We start from the raw sequence: 26,623 nt of genomic DNA on the forward strand, positions 1-26,623 counted from the left end.
GAAGCTTAACAACATTGAAGGGTATGCTCAAACTAGCAAAATTTGTATCTATTACTGCTTTTAATATACTTATAAATAGATCTCGCTGCATTACTCTCCTTTACAACTGAAATTAAAAAGAAAACTAGCATTAAAGAAAAGAAAAAAAACAGCTGCACTTCTAATGTTGTAGAAAGACAGTTTTATGCGGACAGACATATGATCTGATACTTAGATTTATTTTTAGTATAGTGTGAAATGAATGGAAAAACACTGAGACAACACAGGGGGAAAACACTACTATTTTGCTATGATCTTGAGGCAAACTATTTCTTTCCTCCCTCCACAATTGAAGGTTGGTGCAGGAGTAGGAATGAAATGAATCATAACTTTCCTTACCAGATAGTGGTTAATCAAGTACACTTTGTGAAGTTCGGATTGAAAAAGAAAAACTTGGTCTGAAAAAAAAAATAAAGCAACAGGTGAGGGCGTATGTTTGGCTGTGTGTGGGGGAGGGGGGGGTGTAATGTACTTTGTCTTGCTTTAAAAAAGAACATTTACCAATGTTAAATATCTTTTATATTCATTTTGTTTTATTTCATTTTTTTTAACGTTTTAAAAGGGAAAAAAAATAGAAGTGATGGTGCGGGGGAGGGGCGGCTTTTTCTTCCTTTAAAGAAGAACATTTACCAACTTTTAATAAGTTTACTATTCATTTTAGTTTTTTTTTTTTTTTTTTTTGCTTTTTTTTTTACATTTTGAAAACAGTTTTAAAGGTTGGTGCAGGGGGGGGGGGCTTACCAATCTACAAATTCATGTCAGCTCATTTCAAGCATATTCATGGTCAATTACTATTTAATAGACCATTCCCAGTAAGAGAGCCCCATATTTAACTAGTTTAGAATCTGAAAAATGTCATTATTTCATAAGTGAAATTTTTATTAGAAATTCATAAAAATATGATCCCATTGAGACTTGAAACTTCGCACAATTAAAGATAAAATACACACAAATGTTTAAGATTTTTTTTTAAAAAATCATAATAAGTTTTCTGCGAAATTTAAATGAAAAATTTAAATTTCTTTTTTTTTAATGAAAGTTTTTCTTAAATTAGTCATGTTGCATATCCTATTAAAACAGCAACTAATGTACTTTAAAATGCTTATGACCAAAACTTTCTATCTATATTTGGTGCTGAGTTATCTTTTATTTTATGTTCAAGCATCCATGAAAAACAGCGGGTTTTTCGAAAAATCAAAGTGTCATAAATAAAAAAATAATAGAGATAAAAATCTAAAAAATTGGAATTTTGATTACCTGAAAGGGTAGAATCGATGAGCCAAATTTCCAAGAAATACAAAAAGCTGAGGGGAAAAATTTCCCCAATTTTGGATCACTTGACATGAAATGACCCTGTAATGAGACTCATTACTTCAATGGGAAAAAAAAGAACAGAAGTAATTGAATGTTTCAAACTTTAATGTAATTTTTTTGAAATTTGAGGCTATCTCTCTTCTATGCTTCAAGCCTTTCAAATGAAGAAGACCTATTTTACTTACAAACAAAGAAAAAAAAAGTCGCACTTCTTTGGTTACGCAAAAAAGAAAAAAAATATATATCTTTTGTTACATAAAAAGCAGGAAAATATGTTAGCTTTATTTGTCGACTTCACGTGGTGCAGCGACACTTAAAAAAGTCATTTTAATCAACAAACCAACTTGGAAAGTTTCGAAACTGTATTCAGGAAAAATAAAACTTACTCAAAGAAATAGGCCTAATTGCCATTTAACCGGAGCTGCTTCATCGTAAATATTTCTCTTTCAGTCACTTTATTCTCCAAACACGTTTTTCTCAAAGTCGAGTAAAAAGGAAAATGTTTGTGAATGAAACAAGAAAAAGACTAAGAAAACTAAAGCGTTCACCAGTAATCCACAGGATGTCTTTAGAAGGAGTGTATTGTTAGAGAACGTGTTCAACAATCTTGACAGCAGGGGAAGAATAATTATTATGATTTAACTGCAAAATACGTTTTGACAAATAGAATAAATCATGCCATTTTTCCTTTGGTTGTACAACTTTAACGGAGTTCTTTCCTATATATATATATATATATACTAGCTGACCCAGCCACGCGTTGCTGTGGCAAAGAAGTTGGATTAAAATAAACTTTTACTCATTATTTTGATAGAATCAAATAAATATTTTTAATAGAGCTTAAAATAGTATAGCCGATTTTAAGACATATGAGATTGATAATGGGCGTGATTCAATGTAAAAACGATTCCTAAATGTTCCTGAAAATTATGGGCAGCTTATGTGGCCAATTTCAGCCAGTAACATGTCATGCCAAAACCCGTAAAGTTTTCCGATAAAAGTTAATAACCTTCCTGAAATCATCTCGGAAGCATCTTGAAAAATTCGAAGATCTTCCCGTTTGAAGTTCGTCGTGTTTCTGGAACTTGAGTGTAAACTTAGGAAGGGATACGAAAAAAGGCTTAGCAACTTTCTGATTTATTAAGGAACTTCTATAAGCAGTAATGCAAACATAGCCAAAGCTTAGCCAGAACTGCAAGCAAGTATCGAAAATTTTTACTCAGTAACGTTTCGGAATTTTTTTTTTTTTTTTTTTTTTTACAGTGCAGGCTGAAGAAAAGTACTTATTGAATTCAGTAAGTACTAACTAAATTTTCTATGGAAAAAGCATTATACTTACGATTAGTAAATTTTGTAAGTATGACTTCCGCAAAAAAACAAAAAAAAAACTTGAAAGTGATAGTAAATATTGAAACTGATTGTAAAATAACCGAATGCAGAAACTAAGTGTAAACCACCATACACTTTTGGATTCTACACTACATTTTATTCACCTCAGCTTTCTCTATAGTTTGTGATCAATAACTTCTTTACAAAATACACTAACTAAATTAAAAACATATAAAAATTAAATTTTTTCAATGAAGTAGATAACATTGACTTCGAACTATTGTTTCTATTATTTGAAAACTGAAAACTGTCTAAGCACTAAGTTGTGCACAATGTTCTCGCTTAACCAGTCTTTTGCTAATACGAAAAGTATGAAAACTTTCCACGTGTGGAGTAGGCGATATATGGTTGCCCATAAGAGACATATTTATGTTTCAAGCCCAAACCGAAAGAAGACATTGTTTGTTCTTGAAATCTATTTATGGTCTTTGCAAAAGCTAAACGAATAAAAAATTGAAGCCTTTCAAATGTGTTTGAAAATTATGACGTTATTAATAGATTACGTGGCAACACAAACATTTCTCCTTTCAACTTTCTCGACAAAATTGCTGACTTTTGATGAAGAAACGTGCACCGTTGCGTAATTTAGGTATTTAAATCGCGAAAAAGAGTAAATTGTTGAGCCAATTTTCAACCGGAAATCGTGTAGTCGCATTTTTGGTGTATCCAGGGAATTTAAAAATTCAGTTGAATATGTTTTACTGCTTTGTTTTCATCAACAACTGTATAAGCTTGTTCAGCATCAATGGGGAGCTTTTTTTTCCAGCCGTCAGTAATGGCTCATTATTCGCAATAATTGCAGCTAAGACAGCGTCTTTGCTCTGTTGTTGTACGTTGCAAATCAGTGTAAACTAAGTCGGTGGCCCAACTATCAAGTGACGGCATATCATAATAACTAAGTGGCAAATTTGAAATTGAAACGCAAAAACCTTCAGTTAAAACTAAAGCTTCATATTCATCTCTGGTGTAAAATCTGGATTTGGACATTTGTGTGTTTTGTTAAACTTTATGAAATACGTCTTCAAACGTGAAAGTTATATAGTTTATCCTTAAAGAATAATGATTGTGTTGGGTAATGTGTCGTCAAAATTGTTTTAAACAGGTGACGAATACATTTTCTCCTTATGTCAAACCTGCATTAGAAAGTGTCAACTCCCAATGACTTTGTGCGACCAATAAATACAATTTGCGACATGCATCAGGGTATGTATTTGACAGTCGACAATTGACGATCCACAAATATTCCTATCTGTTCGTGAATGTTTACCGAAAACAAAACTGCTACAAAACCAGCGCGATTACAGAGGCAATTATGATTTTAAAAAATTAAATTTTTTGTTGTACTGTATATTTTGATACAGTTCAATTTCACCGTTTCCAATACTCAGCAATTGCTTAGAAAATACTTGTGCGATTAGATTATTTTGCGTTTATACTCGCATGTTCATGGCCAATCGCATTATCTGCACATTACGCTATAAAAACGATTGTTTTAAACATGCGTTGATTTCATCGGAATAATTGGTAATGTCTGCCGGAAGTCCCCAGACAGTATTCAGATGATTTCGCCTAAAAGTTTATCGTTGTCGTTCAAATCTTGTGCAATCCTAGGATGTGCTTCGAATGAATGCTTTTACTCATGAGCCATAGTACACTTATCCCAAATTATAATTTCACTCTCTTGCAACACTACAGCCAAACCACGTTTTTTTCTTTTTTTCTTTCTTTCTTTAATGTTATACATTACGTTTTGTTTGTTATGAATATCTAATAGGCAACTTAAAAAGCTGAATGTGCTGTTCGTCTACCATCTAAAAAAGTAGCAGCAATGCCTGACGATGCAATTGTCACTGCATTTTTCTGTTGCGAACGTATGTTTGCAAGAATTAATGTTATTAAAAATCTCTTAGGGAACAAAATAAAGAAAATAATTGTTTTCCGCTTAAATTCATTAACCTTATCTGAAATTAACCTGGAATATTTTTGAAGAATTCAGTAGTCTTCTTGGTTAAAGGCAGTTATGATTCTGGCACCGTCAGAGTAGCCTAACGCAGGTTTAATATAACAGCCTGGAACATTCCTTCTTTTCTAAGAAAGCTCTCAAAGCATTAATACACGCATTGCCAACGCGAAGACAGACTCTCAAGCAAGTAGCTCGAATGTAACTCCTCTGCATCTCTTGCAACGTTTCGTGATCCAGACATCTTTTCGCACACATTAGGTGTTGAGTCAATCTGGACGAACCGTAATCGCTCCGAAACCGATACACCTATTTAATACGTCTAGTTAATCTTGATACTGGTGGAGAAAAATACTTTTCACAACGGTGTGAAATCTGCAATTTGTAGCAATTCAAGGAAACGTTTTGAAAAATATAGTTGATTTTCTCAGGAAGTAAATAATAACCTGTAATATCCCGAAACGTTATATGAAAATTCTAAGCAGCATTTCTGAGTTTTTTTATCATGGTGTTTTTAGTAGTAAGTTATACGATGTTAAAGTTATATCAAATAATTAACTTACACCGCCATCTATTAAGAATTTTTAGAACTAAACAATTAATTCACACTATTATTGCATAATAAATATGAAATTTGCAATAAAAAATTATAAAAACTATCCTATCTTTTAAGTTGGACCAAATGACACATAGATATGAAATTTGAGAAAAATCTGTTGAGTAGTTTCGGAGTTTACCCCGAACAAACATCGTGACACGAGATTTTTATATATATAAGATATATATATATATATATATATATATATATATATATATATATATATATATATATATATATATATATATATCTATATATATATCACATGGAGAGAGAAAAAACATTTTCACAGCTCTTATTTTTTAACTATTTTGTTTAAATGTCCAATTTTGAAAGTAAGGTTTGGTCTTTATGACGTCACAAATGATGTACTTGTCGCATCTGTCTACCGGGTTTCCACGTTATGGAAATCAAGGAGCGAATTGAATATTGCGCTCTACGCTTGTTGTCGATCATATCGTTGCCAGTACATATAAGTAAAGAAGCGAATTAAATATTACACTCTGTGAATGGCATTTCATCATTTGTGAAGTCATCGGCAGAAGCGTAAACAATGAAAGCGAACCGATTAAAATATTTTTTTAAATATTAAACTTAGTCAAACTATTTAAAAAATGGTCATAACGTATGTTTTTAAACATGCTCTTACAGAAAAAAATGCTTTTAAATTTTCGAAAACGGCCCTATTATCAGTTTCAGAAGTAAACTGCTTAATTCATTTAAAGAGCAAAAAGAATCTTCTATTTGAGAAAAATGGTTATCATTTGGAACTCTAGAAATTCGTACTCTTCAATTTTCCGTATACATGAATACACAAGCAAGTACTTAAACGTCGGATGCCGCCAAATGGGGGGGGGGGGGGGGTATATGACATTTGTACCCAATTCAGCTCTTTTTATAATAATACTAAGTGAACCTTTTTCAAAACATGTAGAATTTGAAAAAATTAAAATGTTATTTAAATTTAATGTGATAACATTTGTTTATAAATTAGTATTTTAATCATTTTTATTTACAAATTTTAATTTATAAATAAATTATCAGAGCCGAAAACACTTTACATTGAAGTAGTCAAAAGATGCTTTCTTTTGAAATCTCACAAAACGAAAGAACTCTTTAAGGGGGTCCGGGACACTATTTAAAAAAAAAAATATTAAACGGAATAGAAATTTGAATTTTTTGCACTGATTTAATATCTATTTAATAAGAAAAATCATAAGATAAATGCTTAAAAAAATTATTTAAACTCAATTTGTTTTTTTAAACTAAGCTTTAATTTTAACTCGGCGATTTAGAAAATATTAATTTAATAAAAAAATAGAAAATATTTGAAGGAAAATTTCGAAAAATTGGAAGATATTTTTTTTAAAATCACAATTTTGCAGTAAGCATTTTTTTTTCAAATTTTCAAAAATTAAAGTAAACTGTTTGAAAAACATATGCACCAAATTTCATTACTTTATCTTTATCAGTTTTTGGCTTGTAAGGGTTTGAATGCAAGAAATCGGGAAAGATTGCATCATGGAGAAAAACGCGTTTAAAGTTTTAAAGTGAAATATAACATTAGTTAAATCCATGCAATAAAGATAATTATATCTTCCGTTCTAATTAAGATATAGACAAGATTCAAACGTCCATATCATCAGACAAAACGGAAAATTTTTTACATAATTTTTAAAAATTGCAAAATTTGATAATTTTTGTGTCTCGGACGCACTTAATCTAAAATTTCAGTCAAAAATTTTCTTATTCTGGTCAGAACAAGTTGAAAGGTGTAATTTACGTAATGCGAGTGTAAGCAATACATGTTCTTCAGAATAAACGAGTAAAATGTTGATGGTTGGAAAATCTGACTGTTTGCAAATGAATATAATTACTCATTTTATAATAATATCACCTTGCTTAGGAATTTGAAGTCAAAAGAAAGAGTAATACGTTTAGTTGAAAACTACATTTGTAAGGGATTTGTTTTAAAGTTCTGAAAAAAAAAAAGAAATAGTCACCAAGGAAGTACATTCAGTCGCCCAGGTAACCTGACACCCGTGTTTTGTTTGTATGTACTGCATATGTACAGTGGCTCCCAAAAGTGTTCGTATGTTTTGAAATTTTTTAGTAAAACCAAAATAACGCGAAACTGAATTCGAATATGAAGTTCAATATTTTACACTTCATTCCTGGGCCATTCTAAATAAAACCTTCTAGTTTTTTCAAAATATTGACGGATCTTCTTTTTGAAATGGGTCAAAAAACGAAGAAACAGAGAAATAATATGCCACAAAAGTCATCGTGCACTCAAATATTTTCGAATAAATTTGATTAAAATTTTCATATGTCTATTTTTTATTATGATTTTTGCATTTTGTTCATTCGAAATTTGAATTTTTTCGTCACAGTAGTGGTAAATTGGTTTGAAATGTCCCTAAATTAGTTAATTTATTCCATTCTATATAGTAAAGTGCTTGATAAATTGCTTTAAAGAAAAGAATCGGACCGAAAACAAGATAAGAAAAGTTTAACCCGCAAAGTTGACAAAGCGTGATCGGAGAATTACAGTTTAAAAATTTATGAAAAATACACATTTGAGTGCTGTAAAAGTTTCTGCAGAGTTAAATGAAAGTTTTTACATTTAATTTTCACCTAAAACTGTTTGTCAAGTTCTCTGATTAGCTGGATAAATGGGACCTCTTCCAGCAGAAATTATCTTGGCCGTGCGAAAAACAGAAAGCTTACACGTTTCGTCGCAAAATCAATGATAAATAAGCTCAAAATGTTTTAGGATTACGTCTCACTTACAGATAAAAAAAAATTCAACATCTGTGATTAAACTGTGGTATAATTGTAAATAGAAGAAAAAATTAGGAACTTAATCTTAAGAACTTAGTTGGACCAATTAATCAGGACGGTGAAGGTGTTTTTGTGTGAGGGTGAATATCAGCATCAGGACTTGGTAGTATGGTATTTTTTGATGAAATAATGAATCATGCTGCTCATTTAAATATTTTTAAAAGCAAATTTTAAACCCTTAGCCAAAAATTTGGTTATCAGAAACAGCTTTGTTTTTTTTTTTTTTTTATCAAGATAACGATAAGAAGCACACGGTTTTCAATGTTAACATGTTTAGAGATATCTAGAGGCTAGATTACGAAAATACGGCTTTGTAATGAAAATAGAGCTAGAAACAGTAAGACTCTCGAAGTATAGTTGAACGCTTACTCAGAAATTACGCAAAAAAAAAAAAAGAAATAAAAAAGAATGATCTATTCCCAGACGTTTAAAAGGTGTTGTTGATATTGCATGGTATTCTTCTATATAAAAACTAAAGAAAAAGTTAGATTATTTTTAATAATATATAGACATTTTTTAAAGTGTACCAAGACTTTTGTGAGTTAAAATTCAGGCACATTTTGGTTTTTGGGTTTTTAAAAATTCTAATTTAATGTTTAAAAAAAATCAGGTAGTTTTGTTGAAAATTTATAGATCTTATAAGTAAATACCTATTCCAAAAAATTAATACTAACCAATGGATAGGGTCCTATTTCATTGAAATTCGTAGGTGTAGCTTTTTGGGAGCCACTGTATGTCCCATGTAACCGAGCTAATTTTTTGCCAAGTATCAATTTTAATTAAAAAGTTCTCGCAGTTTTATCATTTAAAATTTGCAATTAATCCAAAAAGTTTTCCTAATGTCTGTTGGATGACCTTTAAAGCAATTAGAAACGAATCGGCAGCGTATCTCATTACTCCGCTCATCTTCCAATAAAGAATGTTGTCGTTCGATTCGATTTCCTTGAAGATAGTTCGAAATGTCCCATTTCACCCCACGAGGAAGAAAGAGGAACATCGTGACTGCGGTCTTGCTGCGTCCCACATCGAGCATGAAAATCGAAAGCGAAAGTTTTCGATTTCGCCATTTGGCTCCAAGGATTTTCCGTGCCGAGGTGGAAAAGGGTAGCGGCTTTGTCAGTTCCAGCTGATCGCGTGCACGTAGTTCTCTTCAAAGAGTTAGGTACAAGGTCGAAGGTTTAAAAAAAACTATTAATACACAACATAAAACATATTACGCATCGAATACTGAATTTATAGTCTCATTGGATGGTATTAGCCTATTCGATACTTAGTTGCAGCATGGACAGCAACTCAAAATGAGTATATGGAATGAGGGCTTTTATTGGGTGATTTTAGCATTAAATCTGAAATATTTAAAATTTCTGTCTTTTTATTTACTAGAGTATGTTTTCCAAAGAATCCTTGTTATTTCCTCTAATTATAATATAGCAACGAAAAAATTAGCGTATTATTGATGCGCATTAAGTTCCCTCTGTTTCGGCTCCCTAAAATTTTCTGACATCTAACACCTCTCTAACTGCACGAAAATAAGAGAAAATATCTTGTGACAATTCAATGTATATAAATGTCACTGTAAATAAATAATGTAAATGCCACTGTGGAAAAAAAAAATATTTTTTCCCTAAAATTTATCGCTAATAAAAAAATGTCTTTAAATAAAATAAATAATAATAGTTTATTTTCGGACGAATGGCAACAAGTAGTCGAGTATCAATATATATTGAACCGTAGTACCAGTTAATGTACCAAAATTTTTTATCATAATAGCAATATTTTATTATGATCTGTTCTTAAAATATCGATGTAGTAAATTTCTGGAAAGTTTTAATAAAAACGCTTAGACGATCACTAAAAGTTTTTATTTTCAATTTATCTTCAACGTCTTTGATATATTCATTAGACAATGGTTAAAAAGTGTTTTAGGGAAACTTCATTCAAAAATAATAAAATTATTATTTTATAAAAGCATTTTTAAAATTTTTTGAACACATTCTTATAAATTCTCTGAATAATAACTTTTTTAATAACATGTTTTGTTTTTTTTTTTTTTGAATTATTTTTAAAAAGCTAGTTAATTCTTTATTTTTACTAAAATCTCAGAAAATGGTGGTTCTCAACATAGTTTTCTAAAAAAAAGCCCCAAACGTGTTCGGTTACCTTAACACCTCATACGTGTCTTGTATGAAGGAATGATATCTCCTAGTAAATTATTCTAAGAATATTATGAAAAAAAAATTGCAACTTTAAGTAAGAGCCTCATGCCTCATTTGAGGTACAGGATGACTAGTGTGTAAAAATAAGGGCAAGAACTACCAACAACATATTTTGTGCCGAGGGGGGGGAGTTACACAATTACCACTATAATATTAGTACAATGGACTTTAGCCAAAAGTCAACACAAGTTTGCCACACTCTCTTATCTTGAACTCGCTGAACTAAACGGCATCTAAAGTCGGAAAAATGATAATGAGAAAAGAATCTTCGAAAAACATGTGTAGCTAGAAATAAAGATAAAGAAAAAAAAATCCCAAAAATATTTCAAAAAAAAAAAAAAAATTAGCAGAAAACGAATTCTTACGCACAAAAAAAAAAAAAAAACTTGCTGGTGCATTAGTGTACCCGTAAATTCTCGCTGATTTCGATCTATTTAACTGGGATGCTCAGATAATGCAAGAACAAATTTCAGAAAAAGAGATTTTAAAATTTATAGGGGATTCTTTTTTATATTTTTATGTTTTTCTTTTGTCAGAACAATTGACAAATATTCACTTTTTTTTACATAGAAAAATAGCATTTCCTTCAATAAATTATATATGTTTTCCAACTGTATTTTGTCTGCTTTCTGTTACATTTTATCTGCTTCACAAAGAACAACCACATAGAAACCCACGTTTTAGAGGAGCCAAAAAAAAAAAAAAAAAAAACCACGAAACTCTCAGCTGTCAGCTGAACCAGAATGTTTCGAAACATGGAAACTCTTTTCCGTCAGAAATACATTCCGAAATTTTACTCGACCTACATTTCAAAGGTCGTTCTCACCTGGAGTGCAATTAGATTCCAACATTTGTTCTTTTTCGCGTCAAGTCCATTTAGCACTTTTTGAGATTTGCCATAGGAAGTCATTACGCAATTAAATTGCATACATTGTGATAACGTTTTGAAATGGGGCGCTATTTTCTTTGAAGTTTATGGGAGGCATCTGTAAGGGGTGCTTTATCGTAGTACTGTTTACTTTTCGAGAGGCACAGCTTTTGGAAGGGGCTGTTTTAAGCTTTGCTTTATTTTCTTTTCGGGTGTTAAATTTACGATGTGAAGCATATAAAACATTAGAAGACAATGATGCGATTCATTTAACAGAAAAAAAAAAGTTTTTAAATGTGTTAGTTGTAAAATGTCAAAGCGGTTCAGTGATGAAATATCCAATGTTTTTAAATCAACCGGTAGGAAAAAAGATAAAGCAATATAGCTCGCAAATATTTTATATATTGGTTAAAAGCAATAAATTTTACTAAGGATTAAAATTTTTGTTTTATTCATCCAGTTACGAGAGTGAAGATAGGAAAAAAAGTTTCATATAACGGAATGAATAAATACCTTTGCGCTGAATTATAAATAACGATCATACAACGTTATAGTAAACAATAACAATAGAGCACAATTATTTTGCAAATTAGTGCACTAAAACGCTGCTTAAGAGCCATTGTCTGTGAGGATCTGGCAGGTTGTGATTGTTGGGATTTTTAATTTTCTTTATTTTCACATATGTTGTTCCTTATCATAAATGTAATGTAAATCCAAAATATGATCTTTGTCTGACTCACCGTTTTTGAGAAAATAATTTTTTTAGTTTAGGGGGCGTGGCACATTTTTTGCTGGTTTTTCACATTTGCAGTTTTTTATGTGCTTGCTGCTTGAAGCGCCCTTATAATGACCTGCATTTTTTAATTCCATATTATTATATAGTCTTGTCAGATACTGTTACAGCTGTCAAATCGGTGACACTACGAGGGCGACGCCCACAAACTCGTTTAAAAATGACCGTAAATGAAATTTTTTTCTATATTCAAGGCCAATTTTCTCAAAGCGCCTTCATGATGACACCAACGGTTTCAGATCATTTTCTAGCCACACTTACATACATCAAAAATATGTAATAAAATCGGTGTGACTATAAGGGCGCCAGAAGACATTGGAACTTTTATTTGATAAATTTCACAAAAACACAAATATTTAAAATCAAACTACAACTGTCACCCTCATAGCAGAGATCCGATACTAAATATGGTTGATAACTAACATGTTTGTCTAACATTTGCACAAAAAAAATCGGTGTCACTCCTATTATTTTTGGAAATATAATCATTCGAAGTTAGTACGTTATGGGGATTTTTTTATATTTATTTATTTAATCTTTTCACACCCAGCTAGTTTTTTGAACATATTTATTTTTAATTTAATACAAAGAAATGTACCTTTTAACATAAACAGTTTTGGGCAGCAAGAGCGTCTTTTCTTGAATAGAAAATGCCCATTTTGATATAGGTGCAGGCATATCTATCGTGCATAATGTGTCCAAATTATTATACCAATGCTCGTCTTGTTTTTCCGGCCAAAGAAATTTATTTATTCGAATTGTTCTTGACATATATTTGACCTTAACTTACAAATGGATTGTGTACGAAAGATGTGCAGTGAGACGCTCTTACAAACATCTTATATAAATGCTTCAAATTGTTCAACTCTAATACATACCTCTGCATTGCCACAACTTCAATTTAATGAAATTGGATGGGTCCTATCTTTACGAGCTCAATTCAAGTTCAATTCAAAGCAGAAACAGTTTTTATAAGAACAATTTATGATTCGTGAATATTGTGGGAAAAAACAACATCCAAGTTAAGTTGCACACTTAATGAGAAATGCAGTTCGTAAGGGAAAAAACTGTTCGCTATTTCAGAGTATTGCACTATAAACCAAATCCTATCCCTTTTTTCTCGATGGAAGAAACATAAAAACGAAGGCATTCTCAAATACATCAAATGAGAATATTGAAGAAAGCGAACGTTCAGAATCTGAAGTAGAAAGTGAGGATAACGTATACCAAAATGAAGAAAACATCAAGAATCAATCGAACCAGTTTCAGAAAGACGGTCATCTCTTATTGAAAACTGATAATTTTGTAGCACTAAAGCATGGGAAAACATGGTATCCCGGAAAAATAGTAGAAGTTGACTATTTGCAAATGCCAATTTTAAAATGATACTGCGATTAAAATGATAAAAGGCTACTGAATGAAGAAATGATGGAATTAATTATAACATCAATCAAAAATACAACCCTTTCTGTAAGTAAAAATGTTTGCGAGAGTTTAGAAGATATACACAAAATACCGTTTATGTACATACACCTTGGTAGTTGCGAACGATGACGCAGTATTTTGGGATTCCGGTTAGACCGACACGGAAAACAAAAGGAAGGTTGTTTTCCATTTGCAAAAAGAAAAAAAAAATGCAAAGAGCATGGTCGAAAACATAGGGTGATTTTTTCTTAATTTTGACCTATTTTGTCTCCTAAAAAATAATCTTAAAAGACGTTCAGTCGATGTTTTTATTTTCGCTAGTGACGTCATAAATGACTAAGTCTCTAGGGTTAAAAGAACAAAGTTTCAGGACATTGCCAAACTTCGCCAAATGAATATTATACTTAACTAACAATTCTCATTCCGCTAATTATAGCTCGCAGAGAAAGAACACTAAAAGGCGATACCTAGCTAGAATAGGCAACCACCCAATACGATATAAGATGGTTGTCTTCAGTTGTGACGTCACGTCACACCATGAAACATCTTGTTTTGGTAATCTGTCATTTAAAAAAATAATTAAAAGTTAAATTTTGGGGAAATGAAAGTATTCTCTTGCTTTTTGCTAATTTTTTGCTTATTCTATCAACTTCAATAACTAAAAGTAGTACTGTTTACGAAAGGCAACACCCCATTACAATGCTTACGGTCATCGTCTAAAACAAAATTCATGAGTCATCGGAAGCATTTGTGCGAACTCATTTTCGATACTTTTTCTGTCTCTCAACATTCTGTAAACATCCTATGGAATTTCCTTATCATCCACATGCCACTTTTGTTCTGTTAAACACACAGCAGGGATTAAATCATCTTCAAAACTACCATTTTTCTTCTTCCTCGCAGATATCGTTTGCCTCTCATAAAATAATTAATTTTCTAACCGCAAACATGTTCACTGTCTTTGTCACCTGCCCGCTATGTTTGCTCCACTTCGCATCCAAACACCCATCGCTTTCGTTTTAGAATCACACCTTGATTCATTCTTTAGACGAATGTTTCCTTGCTCTGAAACTAGAGGATCTTAGCCATTCACGTTTTTTTTTTTACTTCCGATTTAAAAATGCGAGAAGACAGGCTGCTGTGCGTGCCAGTTTTCGAATTGGGAGGAACCACCCCTTTTAGCAGATTGCGAGATTCACCGCAACTTGGTCAATTACGTACAGGCTTTTCCAGTAAAGATGCGCTAAAACTACCTTTTAATTGATGTCAGTCAAATAATTACTATTCATGATTCAGCTGAGAGAGATTGTTTACAATTGCATCAAAATATTCTAAACGTAATGTATATTTCGTGTTCAATTTCAAATTTCCTCTTTTCCCCTTTTTATATTTCAAGCCAAAATGTGACATTTCTGATCTTTTAGGCATATTTCATGGGTGCAGTTCAGTGTTGCCAGATGGTCAAATCAAGATTTCCCCATTTCCCTTCCAACTTTTCCCCAAAAAGCGATATTTTCTATCAAAATTCCCCAAATTCAAAAATTATTTTTCCACTAATATTTTCATAAAATGAGTCGACTTCCTCTGATATTTTTGTCTTTAGAATTTTTTTTCCCCAAATAGGCAAATTTTCTTATAAAATTCCCCAACTTTTTTTTCTTCTCATTTTCGCTTTTTTTTTTTTTTTTTTGTCTTTATATTTATCTTTTTTTTTATTTTTACTAATAATAAAGCTGAAAGTCTCTCTGTCCGGATCTCTCTCTGTCAGGATCTCTGTGACGCGCATAGCACCTAGACCGTTCGACCGATTTTCATGAAATTTGGCAAAGAGTTAGTTTGTAGCACGGGGGTGTGCACCTTTAAGCGATTTTTCAAAAATTCGATTTTGTTCATTTTCTATTCCAATTTTAAGAAAATTTTCCCGAGCAAAATTATCATAAGATAGACGACTAAATTACCAAGTTATCATAATGCGGAACCGTGACGTGGGCAAACCAATTGGCGAGAAATTCATCATGCATTATTTGTAAATATACAGGGGAACCAAAATACCTTTTTAATTTTTCTACTACGGGCAAAGCCGTGCGGGTGCCACTAGTCATAAATACAAGCGCCTGACCGATAGATAAGAAATAACCAAATTTTTTTTTCTATTCGCATTTACTTACTCTGCTTCTGTATGTACATTTAAACTATGATTTTTGTATATATTTATCCAAGAACATTCCTCATCACACTTATTTTCGCCTGTTTCACGTATCAACTAGTTACTCACGCAGATTTATTAATGCAAATTCCGTAGCATAATATTCCACATAATCCGAAATGCGAATTCCATAAAGTTGAGCAAAGCTTGAGACAAACAATGTAACTACCAGATGTCAAGACGCGAATTTAAATACGAAAAAAAATATTTTTTCCCCAGGTTTTCCCCAAGGAAAAATTTTTTCCCCAAAGAATTCCCCTGAAAACCCATTTTCCCAAAATTTCCCCACAGAGCACCAGATTTCCCCAAAATGGGGAAATTTCCCCCAATCTGGCAACACTGGTGCAGTTTCTTAAATGTCTTACTTTTTAGCACTTCTATTCTGTATTCAAGTTTATAAATTTAATTATTATTATTTTTTACGATACATACTAGTTTTTTAAGATATTTATGTGTGTTTGTTTTTTAGAAAACAAATTGGGTTTTAACTTTTTCTTTTTTTTTTGAAGCACTTTTTTTTTCTTGTATTTTGGTGTTAAGCCATAATATTTGATAATATTCAAAATGAAAGAAACTTTTCCATATTTTATTTGAGAAGCACCATGTTTTTCTATTAGAGATATATTTTTATCTATTCGTTATGATATTTGTTGCTTAGTATATGCGAGAAGCAACAATTTCTTCGTGTGCCATGAGTCATATTAGATATCTTTTCTCTTTTAGTCGAGATTGATTTTTTTTTTTTTTTTAATTCATTTTCAGGTGCACCATTTATATGGAGAAACTGCATGGAAAACTTAGTTTTGTGAAACATGAACGTTTTTTTTTTTTTTCTTTTTAACACGGATTTTTATCACACTTTTAGTTTTAACCACGAATGGAACTCCACTCTTTTTTAAACCATCCTTTCATAAAAGACGTATGCGTATGCAGGTAACACTTTGTCGTAAAAAAAAAACAGCCGAGAGGTAGAGGTAGAGACAATCATCGAAATATTTGGAAGCTCTTTTAGTAAACGAGTTTATACATTTAGTGCATGGTGACGTTCGTCGTCTAAACGATATAACTAGACTTGCTAGATTTATGAAATATCATCCAGGACATTGCAACATCCCCCCCCCCCTTCCCCGCCAGCGTAACGTGTATACAAAACAGTACACACCCATGGTTGTTTTTTGGAGTGTTTTAGAGGGTAGTTATGCAATGAATACATGGTTAATAATTATGAGACTAAACCAGGGGTAATAAAGAATACATGACGCAAAGCAGATACATTTAATACACGTTTCATTTCCTCCACGTAAATGATTTCAAGTTACTTTAGTAAGTAGAAAAACTTTGAATGCGGACTAAAAACTTGAACAACATCTACATGTTCTTTGCATTGACTAGGACTATTTTAGAAAACTTTTTGTTTTAAATTTCGTTGAAAAGTCCACACAAGACAATCCGATATTAATTTTACAAGTCAACGTCTCAAATCTGTTCATCAGAGCCAGACTAACGTAAGTCATTATTCGCTACTTTACAGGATATAATTAAAACAGTTGTCTGACGTATGCAAAGGATAGGACGCGCGCTCTTTTAACACTGGTACATAATTACAGAAGGTAGTATATATATATATATATATATATATATATATATATATATATATATATATATATTAGGGTGGTCTTTGTTTTTGAAGTTGTAGATATTTTACACGACGCCCCCTCAATTTGTTCCATTATATAAATAAATGATCCATGCAAAATTTTAAGTCAATTCATGAATATTAACACGTGCCCCTAGGGCCCCCTTTTTTAGTTTTGAAGGAAAAATTGCAGATTTTCTCATTTTTATGTAAAAATATTCCTAGGTTTCATATTTAAAGTAATTTTGAACCTCAATAGATGCTGTTACTTCCAGATCAACCATTCATTCTGTAAAATTTTACCTATTACATAGGGTACATGTACACCAATGGCCTTGAGACAGGCATACCGCTATTCGCGCTCGTTTCAAACCAAGCGGCATTTGAACATTTCTTTCCACCAAGATGGACACAAGGGATTCTAAAGGCCATTAATGAATGGCCTAGGCCATTAATGAATGATTTTTGACAACAACAAATTGCCTCCTGCAGGCTTTGGGGGTGTTGATTTAGAAAATTTTCTGTGTATGTAATATGTGTAGCAAATAGGGTCACTAGGTTTCCATGCTATAAATATAAGTAATGACAATTATATTTTAATTCGCTGTTCTTTAGTTATATACTAAAATGTTTATGCATTCTTATAAGTTAAATTTTCAAACATCCTCAATTACCCTACCATAAAAATAAACTCTATTTTCCATATCTAAAATATAAATTTTAAAAAATTCCAGATCGGAATAATGTAAAAATCTATGCTTTAAACTGTCTTCTATTTCAGTACATAGTCCTTTATTATCATCAAATTCCGCTTGCAATTCACAAGATTTAGAAACCGAAATGGGTATCCATCCTAACCTGTTGAACCTTTTTTCTATATCTGGTCTACCACAACGCAAAAAAGCTTGACAACTAATGAGATCTGCTCGCATTTCATCAATGTTAGACAAATGTCATATTAGGGACAAAGATGCTGCTCATTTATTAACAGTCTAAGTAGATGCAGTAAATTTAAACCCTAATAACCTTATGATCAATCGTACATCCCTTAAGAGAGCAAGAGAAAATTTTCGAGAGGTAAAATCAGATTTCATGAATTTTAATTTAGATTTTTTAGTTATTCCCTGGGATTAAAAGCTACATCCGGATGTAACTGGGAAAAAAACGCCGATAGGCCTACAATGATAAATTCCAATGTTGAACAGCTAATCAGAATTTCTGAGATATTTCTTCAGTTGCATCTGATATCTTAGATGATTGCTCTTTATTGCTAACTGTTCAAGTCGTAGTGTTTTATACAGCGGTTTACAATACCAGCCGTATAAATTGGGTATGTAATTTTTTAGAGCAAAAGCTGAACGGTGATATATTGCATTTGTATTGCTATCATCATGCACTTGAAATCCTGTTGCAGAGTGTATTCAAAGAAGTTCTTTCCTTTCTTAGTTCTAGACTCGATATTCCATTATTTAAGTGCTTCAAAATTCAAAAATTACACATACCACTTAAATTCTAAAAGAAGAATTTGATAACATATTATTGTTCATAGAAAGCGGTATTAAGAAATATTACAGAGAATTCTCATAACGTGTAATAATATTTCTTGGTAATGAGAGGTCCTCCTACAAGGATATGTTTTCGGCAATCTGGAGCTTATCTGTGAGCCAGATGGGTGGCAAAAGGAATTTATTGTTTGAATATTTATATATTTAGGAAACAATTTAAATTGACTTTACTGAAGAGATTGCCCGTAAATGCTGTTTTACAGTTAAATGTTGTATGAAGCTATAGTTTTTCTCAGCAACCCATTCTAGGTCTTTTAAATTAATATGAAGTCTAGTGTGTAAAAAACCTGCAGCGTACAAAATGATGACAAACATGCAGCAGAAGCAGTAAATGAAAAATTCATTAATCACTTATGGTACTTAGGGGATGAACTAGTAGCTTTGTCCGTATTGGATGAAGGAATTAACTTTGAAGATAGGAAAAGACTACTTAAAAAAAAAAATGCTTGCTAAATAAGAAGACGTGTCTGATGACTGTATAAAAAATTTCAAATAACAGTAAATGATTTGAAATACTTTCTTATTAAAGATCTTCCTCTTTATAGAATCAATTGCAAGCCAATAAAACTGTTTGATAAGTTACAAACACCAAAAGATGTTTTCCTATTTGATCCTGATTCATGGCAAAATGAAGGAAGCTATTTAAAGGGAAGAGATATCGTTAAAATGCTGAAAGTTGTGAAAAATACAACTGAAAGAGGAGCACAATTAATCGAAGAATTTCACAATCAATTTACCAAATATGAGTAACAAAAGCAATTGAGTATTTTACAGACACTCCAAGACTATTGGGAAAAAATGCACACGATTGAGATACATTGAGAAAAGCGTACGATTAAGGTTAAGTTTCTAAAGCAATATTTCATTCTTATTCTATGTAAAATTTTTAGACGGTATGAAGTAATTAAAAAGATTAATTTTAGTGCTACCTCGCTGTAAAAATATTTTGCAAACATAGGAGAAACGATGTACGGGGTCTGAAGTAAAAACTCGAAGACTTGTGAGAAAATTATCAAAAGTAAAAGTTCAACGTCCTAGGGGCACGTGTTATTAATGACCGATCGAGTTCAAATTTTGCACCGATTACTTTTTTATTATAGTATCACAAAACTAGGGGGCGTCACTTGTTGAATTCCGAAAAAAAAAAATTTCCCATATAAATAAGGACCACCCTAATATATATATATATATATATATATATATATATATATATATATATATATATATATATATATATAATTTTTAGAATTACGTTTGCATGGCTCGATGTGGACTAGAATTCTACATATAATGCAGTAATGAACAGAAATTCGCAATTGTTGAACTTATGTCAGTCTGACTCTGATGTACAGAAATGGCAAAGTTATTATTTGAAATAGTCTTTCACAAGTCATTATTTTCAGACTTATTTCATACTTTCAAATTTATCTTTTACCGGGACGTAAAGTAAACAGGCTGGGACGCCGAGATTTTGTCTGAAAACCGGGACTGTCCTGGTGAAACCGGGACTGTCCTGATGAAACCGGGACTGTCCTGGTGAAACCAGGACGTCTAGAAAGCCTAGATATAACCAACATTTAAATGAACATCATTGAAGTTTTGGTAATTTAAAAGAAAAAATTACGAACAAAGAGTATACGCTATTGATTTTGACAATGAGCATAGCATCATAAGTGTTTTGCTCATTTTGTGGTACTTGATAATAAATCAGCTGAAAGGAGTATTGCTTGAAACTTGAAACCTTGATCTTCTCCACAACTGTATTTTTCCTCCCTTTGATGAGATATGCCTTTTTCTGTCGCTGGTGAGTGGTATGTTTTCTTGCTTCGCATCTTTCAGATAATCGAAAGATGAATGTAGTTTTGATACTGTTGAAGTAAATATTTTTAGTTTAATTATGTTTTGGGATGTGGCGATAGGTATCAAGTAGTTTCTTAATACATTTTGTCGAAATCCCAAAAAGTTTTTGGGAAAAGTTACTGGAAGTAACAAAAACATTTTCATCAATGTTTACTAAGGATTTAGGCATGGCTAAGAAAAAGATTTTTTCCTCGAAAAAGCAGAATAAATCTTAAGACCTTCTTTCCTAAAACTGGAAAATCGAATGTAATACAGGCTAAAAGACGTTTAAGGCGTTTTTCCACTTGTTCCGGTCATTTCGAATCTCATTGCTTCCGCTTTTGAACGAACATAGAATTTCCAATGAGTTCTAGAATCGATTTGAGGTTCCGATCACGTAGATTTGCAACATTCGTTGCTTTCCGCTAACATAGAATGAGTGAAATTGTTGAAAGTATTCGCTAAAACTATAAAACTGATCATGGAGATTGTAGATAAACCTTCAACATTTCATGTAATTGAGTACCTATACCACTTTGCAATTTTACTCTTAAATAGCTCTTACTACTGACGTTTAAATGCAAATTAATTTATATTTTCCTACTGTTCGACGATTTTATATAAGTTGTTTTTATTTTATTTTTTAACTAAAAGCTTGTATTTTCCGTTTATATGCTTGCTCTCCTTGCAATACTCCCTCCCTCATTCCCCGTTTTTTCTTAAATCATTTACTTAATACATTTTTTATTTTTATTTTCATTTATTAAACGTATTATTTATTTATTTTTGCACACCAAAATTATACGCTCTTCTTAACTGCTAATTCTTCCACATTATAAACTTAGTTTGAAAAACTATAATTTTAAAAAATATGAATTATAACCTTTTTTAAGTAGAAAAATTTTGTTGAAAAGAATGTCATTACATGTTTATTTTACCGCACAAAATAAGCCAATTAAATGGCTATGAAAATACTACCGTAAAAACTTTGTGCCAAGCGGCAACAATGGGCCACTGTTGCCATGGTAATGATTTTGCTCTCTAGTGGTCTCTTTTTCGAACTTACGAGCTCCAAAAAATTACCAGGTACTGTAACCATTTAAATAGCTAAAGACTCTTTATCAGAGATTGCCATTGTTTTTGTATACCTTTAAAAATTAGTCGTTCTAAGTGCGTGATTCGACTCACTCGTGAATGAGCCAAAGTCTCCTTTGGGCAGACCACTTATACTGTTTTCCAAGATCAGGTAAGTTCAGATTTGCTTTGCTACTTTGTAAGTTATTAATTAAGCCGCTTGTTGGCTTAAAGTGTTTCATAGTTTTCACAATCTCGCATCATTTATCAAAAATGGGAATGTTTGGGTATAACAATGGGCCACCTATTTTTCACGCTTATTAGTTGCTTGGAGCTTCATTTTATTCTCTGTAGGGATGATTTCGTCACATTTTGTGTTATTTATTGTAAATAATAGCAAAAAAAAAAAAAAAATAGAAGAAAGTTTTTGGGTCACCCTATCGCCCATATTCATAGGAGTTTCTGCAGAAGGTGCTAAATGAAATCCGTACCAAATATAAACTGAGATAATTTTTAAAAATTATTTATTTTGATGAGATTTGGAATGTGAAATGTGATTTCTCAGTTTTCACAATATTTGTTGATCTCATTTAAAACTTGTCAGATCTACGTATTTTCTGAGACCTAAGTATAGGTACCTAGAGTCTTTATATGAGGGACTCTATAGGTACCTAGTTTTTAGTTGGTGAGATTTTACTAGTATTCAAATGTTTTTATGTCAAAACCTAGGCAGATATTACGTTACCTACATTTACCATGTTTAACTTTATTAATCACTCGAGATGACAAATAATGATTAAACCTTAATTTTTTTAAAAAAAAAGTAAATGATGGACTAAAAAAATTCTTCAAACAGTTTACAAGCAGAGAGCAACTTGTATCCTCAGACAACAAAAAGCCAGATGAAATTTTCAATGTGTTTTATTGGTTAAAATGAGGTGGCCCATAGTTGTACTCTGTAGGGGTACAACTATGGGCCACGGGGGAAAAAGCCCAGCTTCCTCTTCTTTCGCACTTAATTTTTTTTTAAAACATTTCATTTGAAAAACGAGATGTATAGCTACCATTGCTAAAGTCCACAAATTTATAAATAAAAAAATGTAAATGGAATTTTAATTGAAAACGTCGAAAAGTGGCCCATAGTTGGACCATTTTACGGTACTACATTTTTATTTTCGTGGTATAGTGTCTTCATTTATACCGAAGTTCATTACGATGTGCTGGACTATAAATGCCTATGATGTTTCTAAAACCGTAACATAGCTCTTATACAGGGCTTCCCAAACTGTGGTGCGTGGACCCTCTGGGGGTTCGCCAAACCTAAGCAGGGGTCCTAGGCAAACTTCGAAAAAAAAGTTGTTCAACTATTTTTTCACTCCAGAATTTGTAAATAAAGCTAAGCATTGTAAACTACCTACCTTTTTTTAAAACTACTGTTATATTCCCTTCTCTTAGAAATGGTACATTTATTTCAGTTCAATTACTTTCTAACTACAAGTATCTATGCACTAATGATAAGGGTCCGCGTTGAACATTAGTCCATGAAAAGGATCCGCTGTCTATAAAGATTAGGAATCCCTGGACGAAGCCTAAATCTGTAAGGGGAGTCGGTACCCTGTATACGCGTAATGTTAAATTTCTCTTTTTTCTCATTTTTTTTAATGATAGAAACCCAAGAGATTTAAAGAGTTATCTAATAGTCTACTAAACAGAAGTTTTAAAGCCATTTTGATTAGTTCGTAATTTATTAAATTTTAAGTACTTATCACTTTTTAGATGAAAATAAAGGCCACTTTTGATCATAAGAACTGCAGTTTTGGATAAAAGTGTAAGTCATAAAGCAAACATTTTACTTCAGTATATTTATAAACATTTAAATGAAAGGAGGTGAAAATATCAAAATAATATGTAACGCAGTTTTCTAGGAAAAGGAGCATGAGTTTTTGGAATTGATGTTTTGAGAAAATTGCGTTTGAAAGTAAAATTGTACGATTGAATTGTTTGTTTCTTGATTTGAGTACTCTGACTGAATAACATTGAACAGTTTTTCTCTTACGGATTTAGAGTACCAACTTCTCAACGAACAAAACGTTACTAAACTGGTTATTTAATTAAACGTCAGAACGGAAATCAGCTTCTTGACTAGCTTGGCAAGTAAATTGATATTCTCGAAATTGAGATGCGCTTGAAGTATACCAAGCTAATGCTTTAGATGTATTAGATCACAGTAAAGCATAATTTACTCATGCAATAAACAATTACACTGCAGAAATCGTGCGCTGTTAACAATATGGCACGAAACCAAGCAAGATCAATTTATTGGGCTTCTTCAACAAAACCTGATAGATTGGTGTTCACGTTCAGTAGAGAAGCGTGAAAAGCCTTTTATGTAGTATTGAAAGAAGTGACCCTAGCACGAAGTTCCCTATTTTTCACGATGCATAAAAACTATGCATTTGTAAGACAAGTTGCGCATGTTTTGTAAGGACGGGGTGAAAAATCTTGTAAAATGTTGCTTTTTTCCTTCTTTTTCTTCCTTTTCTTTCTGTGAAAAATCACGTGAAACAAATTAGAATAATATAAGAAATATAAAACAGAAACGAGTCCACACTGTTTAATGTAAGCAATAAAATATCTGAGACTATTTTTGTAAAGTTTTTATTTTGCCATCACATGCAACGTGGGGGCCACGCCCGCTACGTAGAAAAATTTCAAGGAGGGCTTGAGGGTATAAAAGTAAAAATAAAACAAACAATAATTTATTCAGCTTTGGGGTAACATGTGAATTTTAAAAACAAGCTTTTCATTAACGATGTGAAAATAACAAATGATGCACCCCAGATTACCTGATCCTAAATTACTTCACTTTTTTTTTAATTGCATGCGTATTAATGTTAATTTTGTAAATGAAATTTTTTGGATTTGCACTAATTAAATAATTTTAGCTATCCTAATCAGCTCCAAATTCCTGTTACATTAACCATGCATTGGCGACTTGACCTCATACATAGATTATACACATGGTGCCGGAGGGGGAGGAGTAACCTCATGTCAGTGCTCAAATTGGGGTGCAGAGCCTAAAAAAAGGTAAGGATGCAGTAAAGTATCGGTTTGGAGACCAAAATGTAGTTAATCATTCTTGTGACAAATAAATCTTCTCACTTTGTGTAAATTTCACTCATATCTCTATTCAATCTTCCGTTGCGACGAGACAAATATAAGAATCCCCAACCAGTCGCTTGACAGCTTGAGTACTTTCTCAGCTTAGTCAATTATTTTTTTCTCAGACCAATGACTCAAGTTAAACTACCTATTTTTGTCTGCCGTGGAAAAAATATTTCTTTCGAATACACAGCTTTTAGAAGCGTAAATTTGGGCGTGTTCACAACTTTTTAATGTTTAGGAACAGGGAGTGTGCACTCTGAATGTGGGACACGTCGAATTTGCATTTTTCTTCATTTTCAGTACATTAAACGACAGGAAATAAATATTTCCTTCATAGCTCAGAAACAAACATACAAAAGTCCTGCGTTAAAACTTTTTTTTTTTTTTTTTTGTTATCAAATGAAAATTGAAAATGCATTGAAGTTTCTGTACTCTTGAATCTCAATTTACGTCTAGCAAGTAAAGCACACACCTAAATTAAAATTTACCGATTTTGCTTTTGTGAATAGTAACGGTGTTTTGTTCCTGGGAAGGTGCTTTTACTATATTGTTCGTGTGATTTCAGAAGGAATAATTACAATAATCATGATCTCCAATTCCTTTCGACATGAACAGAAGAGCCTGAGAATTCATACCATTATATGTATTTTCCTAATATATATATATATATATTTTATATATATATATACACATACACTGAAGTGACAAAAGTCATGGGATACGTCTTAATATCGTGTAGGTCCTCCTTTCGCCCGGCGAAGTGCAGCAACTCGACGTGGCATGGACTCAACAAGTTGTTGGAAGTCTTCTGCAGGAATATTGAGCCATGCTGTCTTTCTAGACGTTCCATTAATTGAGAAAGTGTTGATGGTGCAGGATTTTGGGCACGAACAGACCTCTCGATGATGTCCCATAAATGCTCGATGGGATTCATGTCGGGCGGTCTAGGTGGCCAGATCATTCGCTGGAATTGTCCAGAATGTTCTTCAAACCAATCGCGAACAGTTGTGGACCGGTGACATGGTGCATTGTCATCCATAAAAATCCCATCGTTGTTGGGGTACGTGAAGTCCATGAATGGCTGCAAGTGATCTCCAAGTAGCTGAACATAAGCATTTCCAGTCACTGTTTGGTTCAGTCACACCAGAGGACCAAGTCCATGCCATGTAAAAACAGCCTACACCATTATGCTGCCACCACCAGCTTGAACAGCGCCTTGTTGACAATTTGGGTCCATGGCTTCGTGGGGTTTGCGCCACACTCGAACCCTACCATCAGCTCTTAGCAACTGAAATCGTGACTCATCGGACCAGGCAACGGGGATATGCTCACGTGACCACGAGAGTCGCTGAAAGCGATGTCGTGCTGTCAGTAAAGGCACTCGAGTCGGTCTTCTGCTGGCATAGCCCAAGGAAGACAAATTTCGCCGCACAGTCCTACCGGACACGTCCCTCATACGTCCCACATTGATTTCTGCGGTAATTTGACGCAGTGTTGCTTGTCTGTTAGCATTCACAACTCTACGCAGACGTCGCCGGTCTCGGTCGTTAAGTGCACGCGGTCGACCACTGCGCTGTCCATGGTGGGATGTTATGCCTGAAATTCGATACTCTCGGCACACTCTTGACACAGTGGACCTGGGAATGTTGAATTCCGTAACGATATCCGGAATGGCATGACCCATGCGTCTAG

At 32.6% G+C, this 26,623-nt stretch overlaps 1 protein-coding gene across 1 annotated transcript in view; it reads right to left on the reverse strand.

Moving 5' to 3' along the window:
• LOC129234860 (cytochrome P450 4c3-like) overlaps window positions 1-26,168 on the reverse strand; it is a 132,980-nt gene extending 106,812 nt beyond the window's left edge. The window contains exons 1-3 of the mRNA XM_054868749.1: window positions 26,115-26,168; window positions 25,627-26,033; window positions 23,892-23,950 (exon numbers count right to left, since the gene is read on the reverse strand). Of these exons, the coding sequence (XP_054724724.1) occupies window positions 23,892-23,950; window positions 25,627-26,033; window positions 26,115-26,168 (520 nt within the window). The remainder of the gene's footprint in view (window positions 1-23,891; window positions 23,951-25,626; window positions 26,034-26,114) is intronic.
• Window positions 26,169-26,623: the final 455 nt, after the last annotated feature.

The sequence above is a fragment of the Uloborus diversus genome, chromosome 1 (assembly GCF_026930045.1).
Source record: "Uloborus diversus isolate 005 chromosome 1, Udiv.v.3.1, whole genome shotgun sequence".
Classification (NCBI taxonomy): Eukaryota; Metazoa; Arthropoda; class Arachnida; order Araneae; family Uloboridae; genus Uloborus; species Uloborus diversus.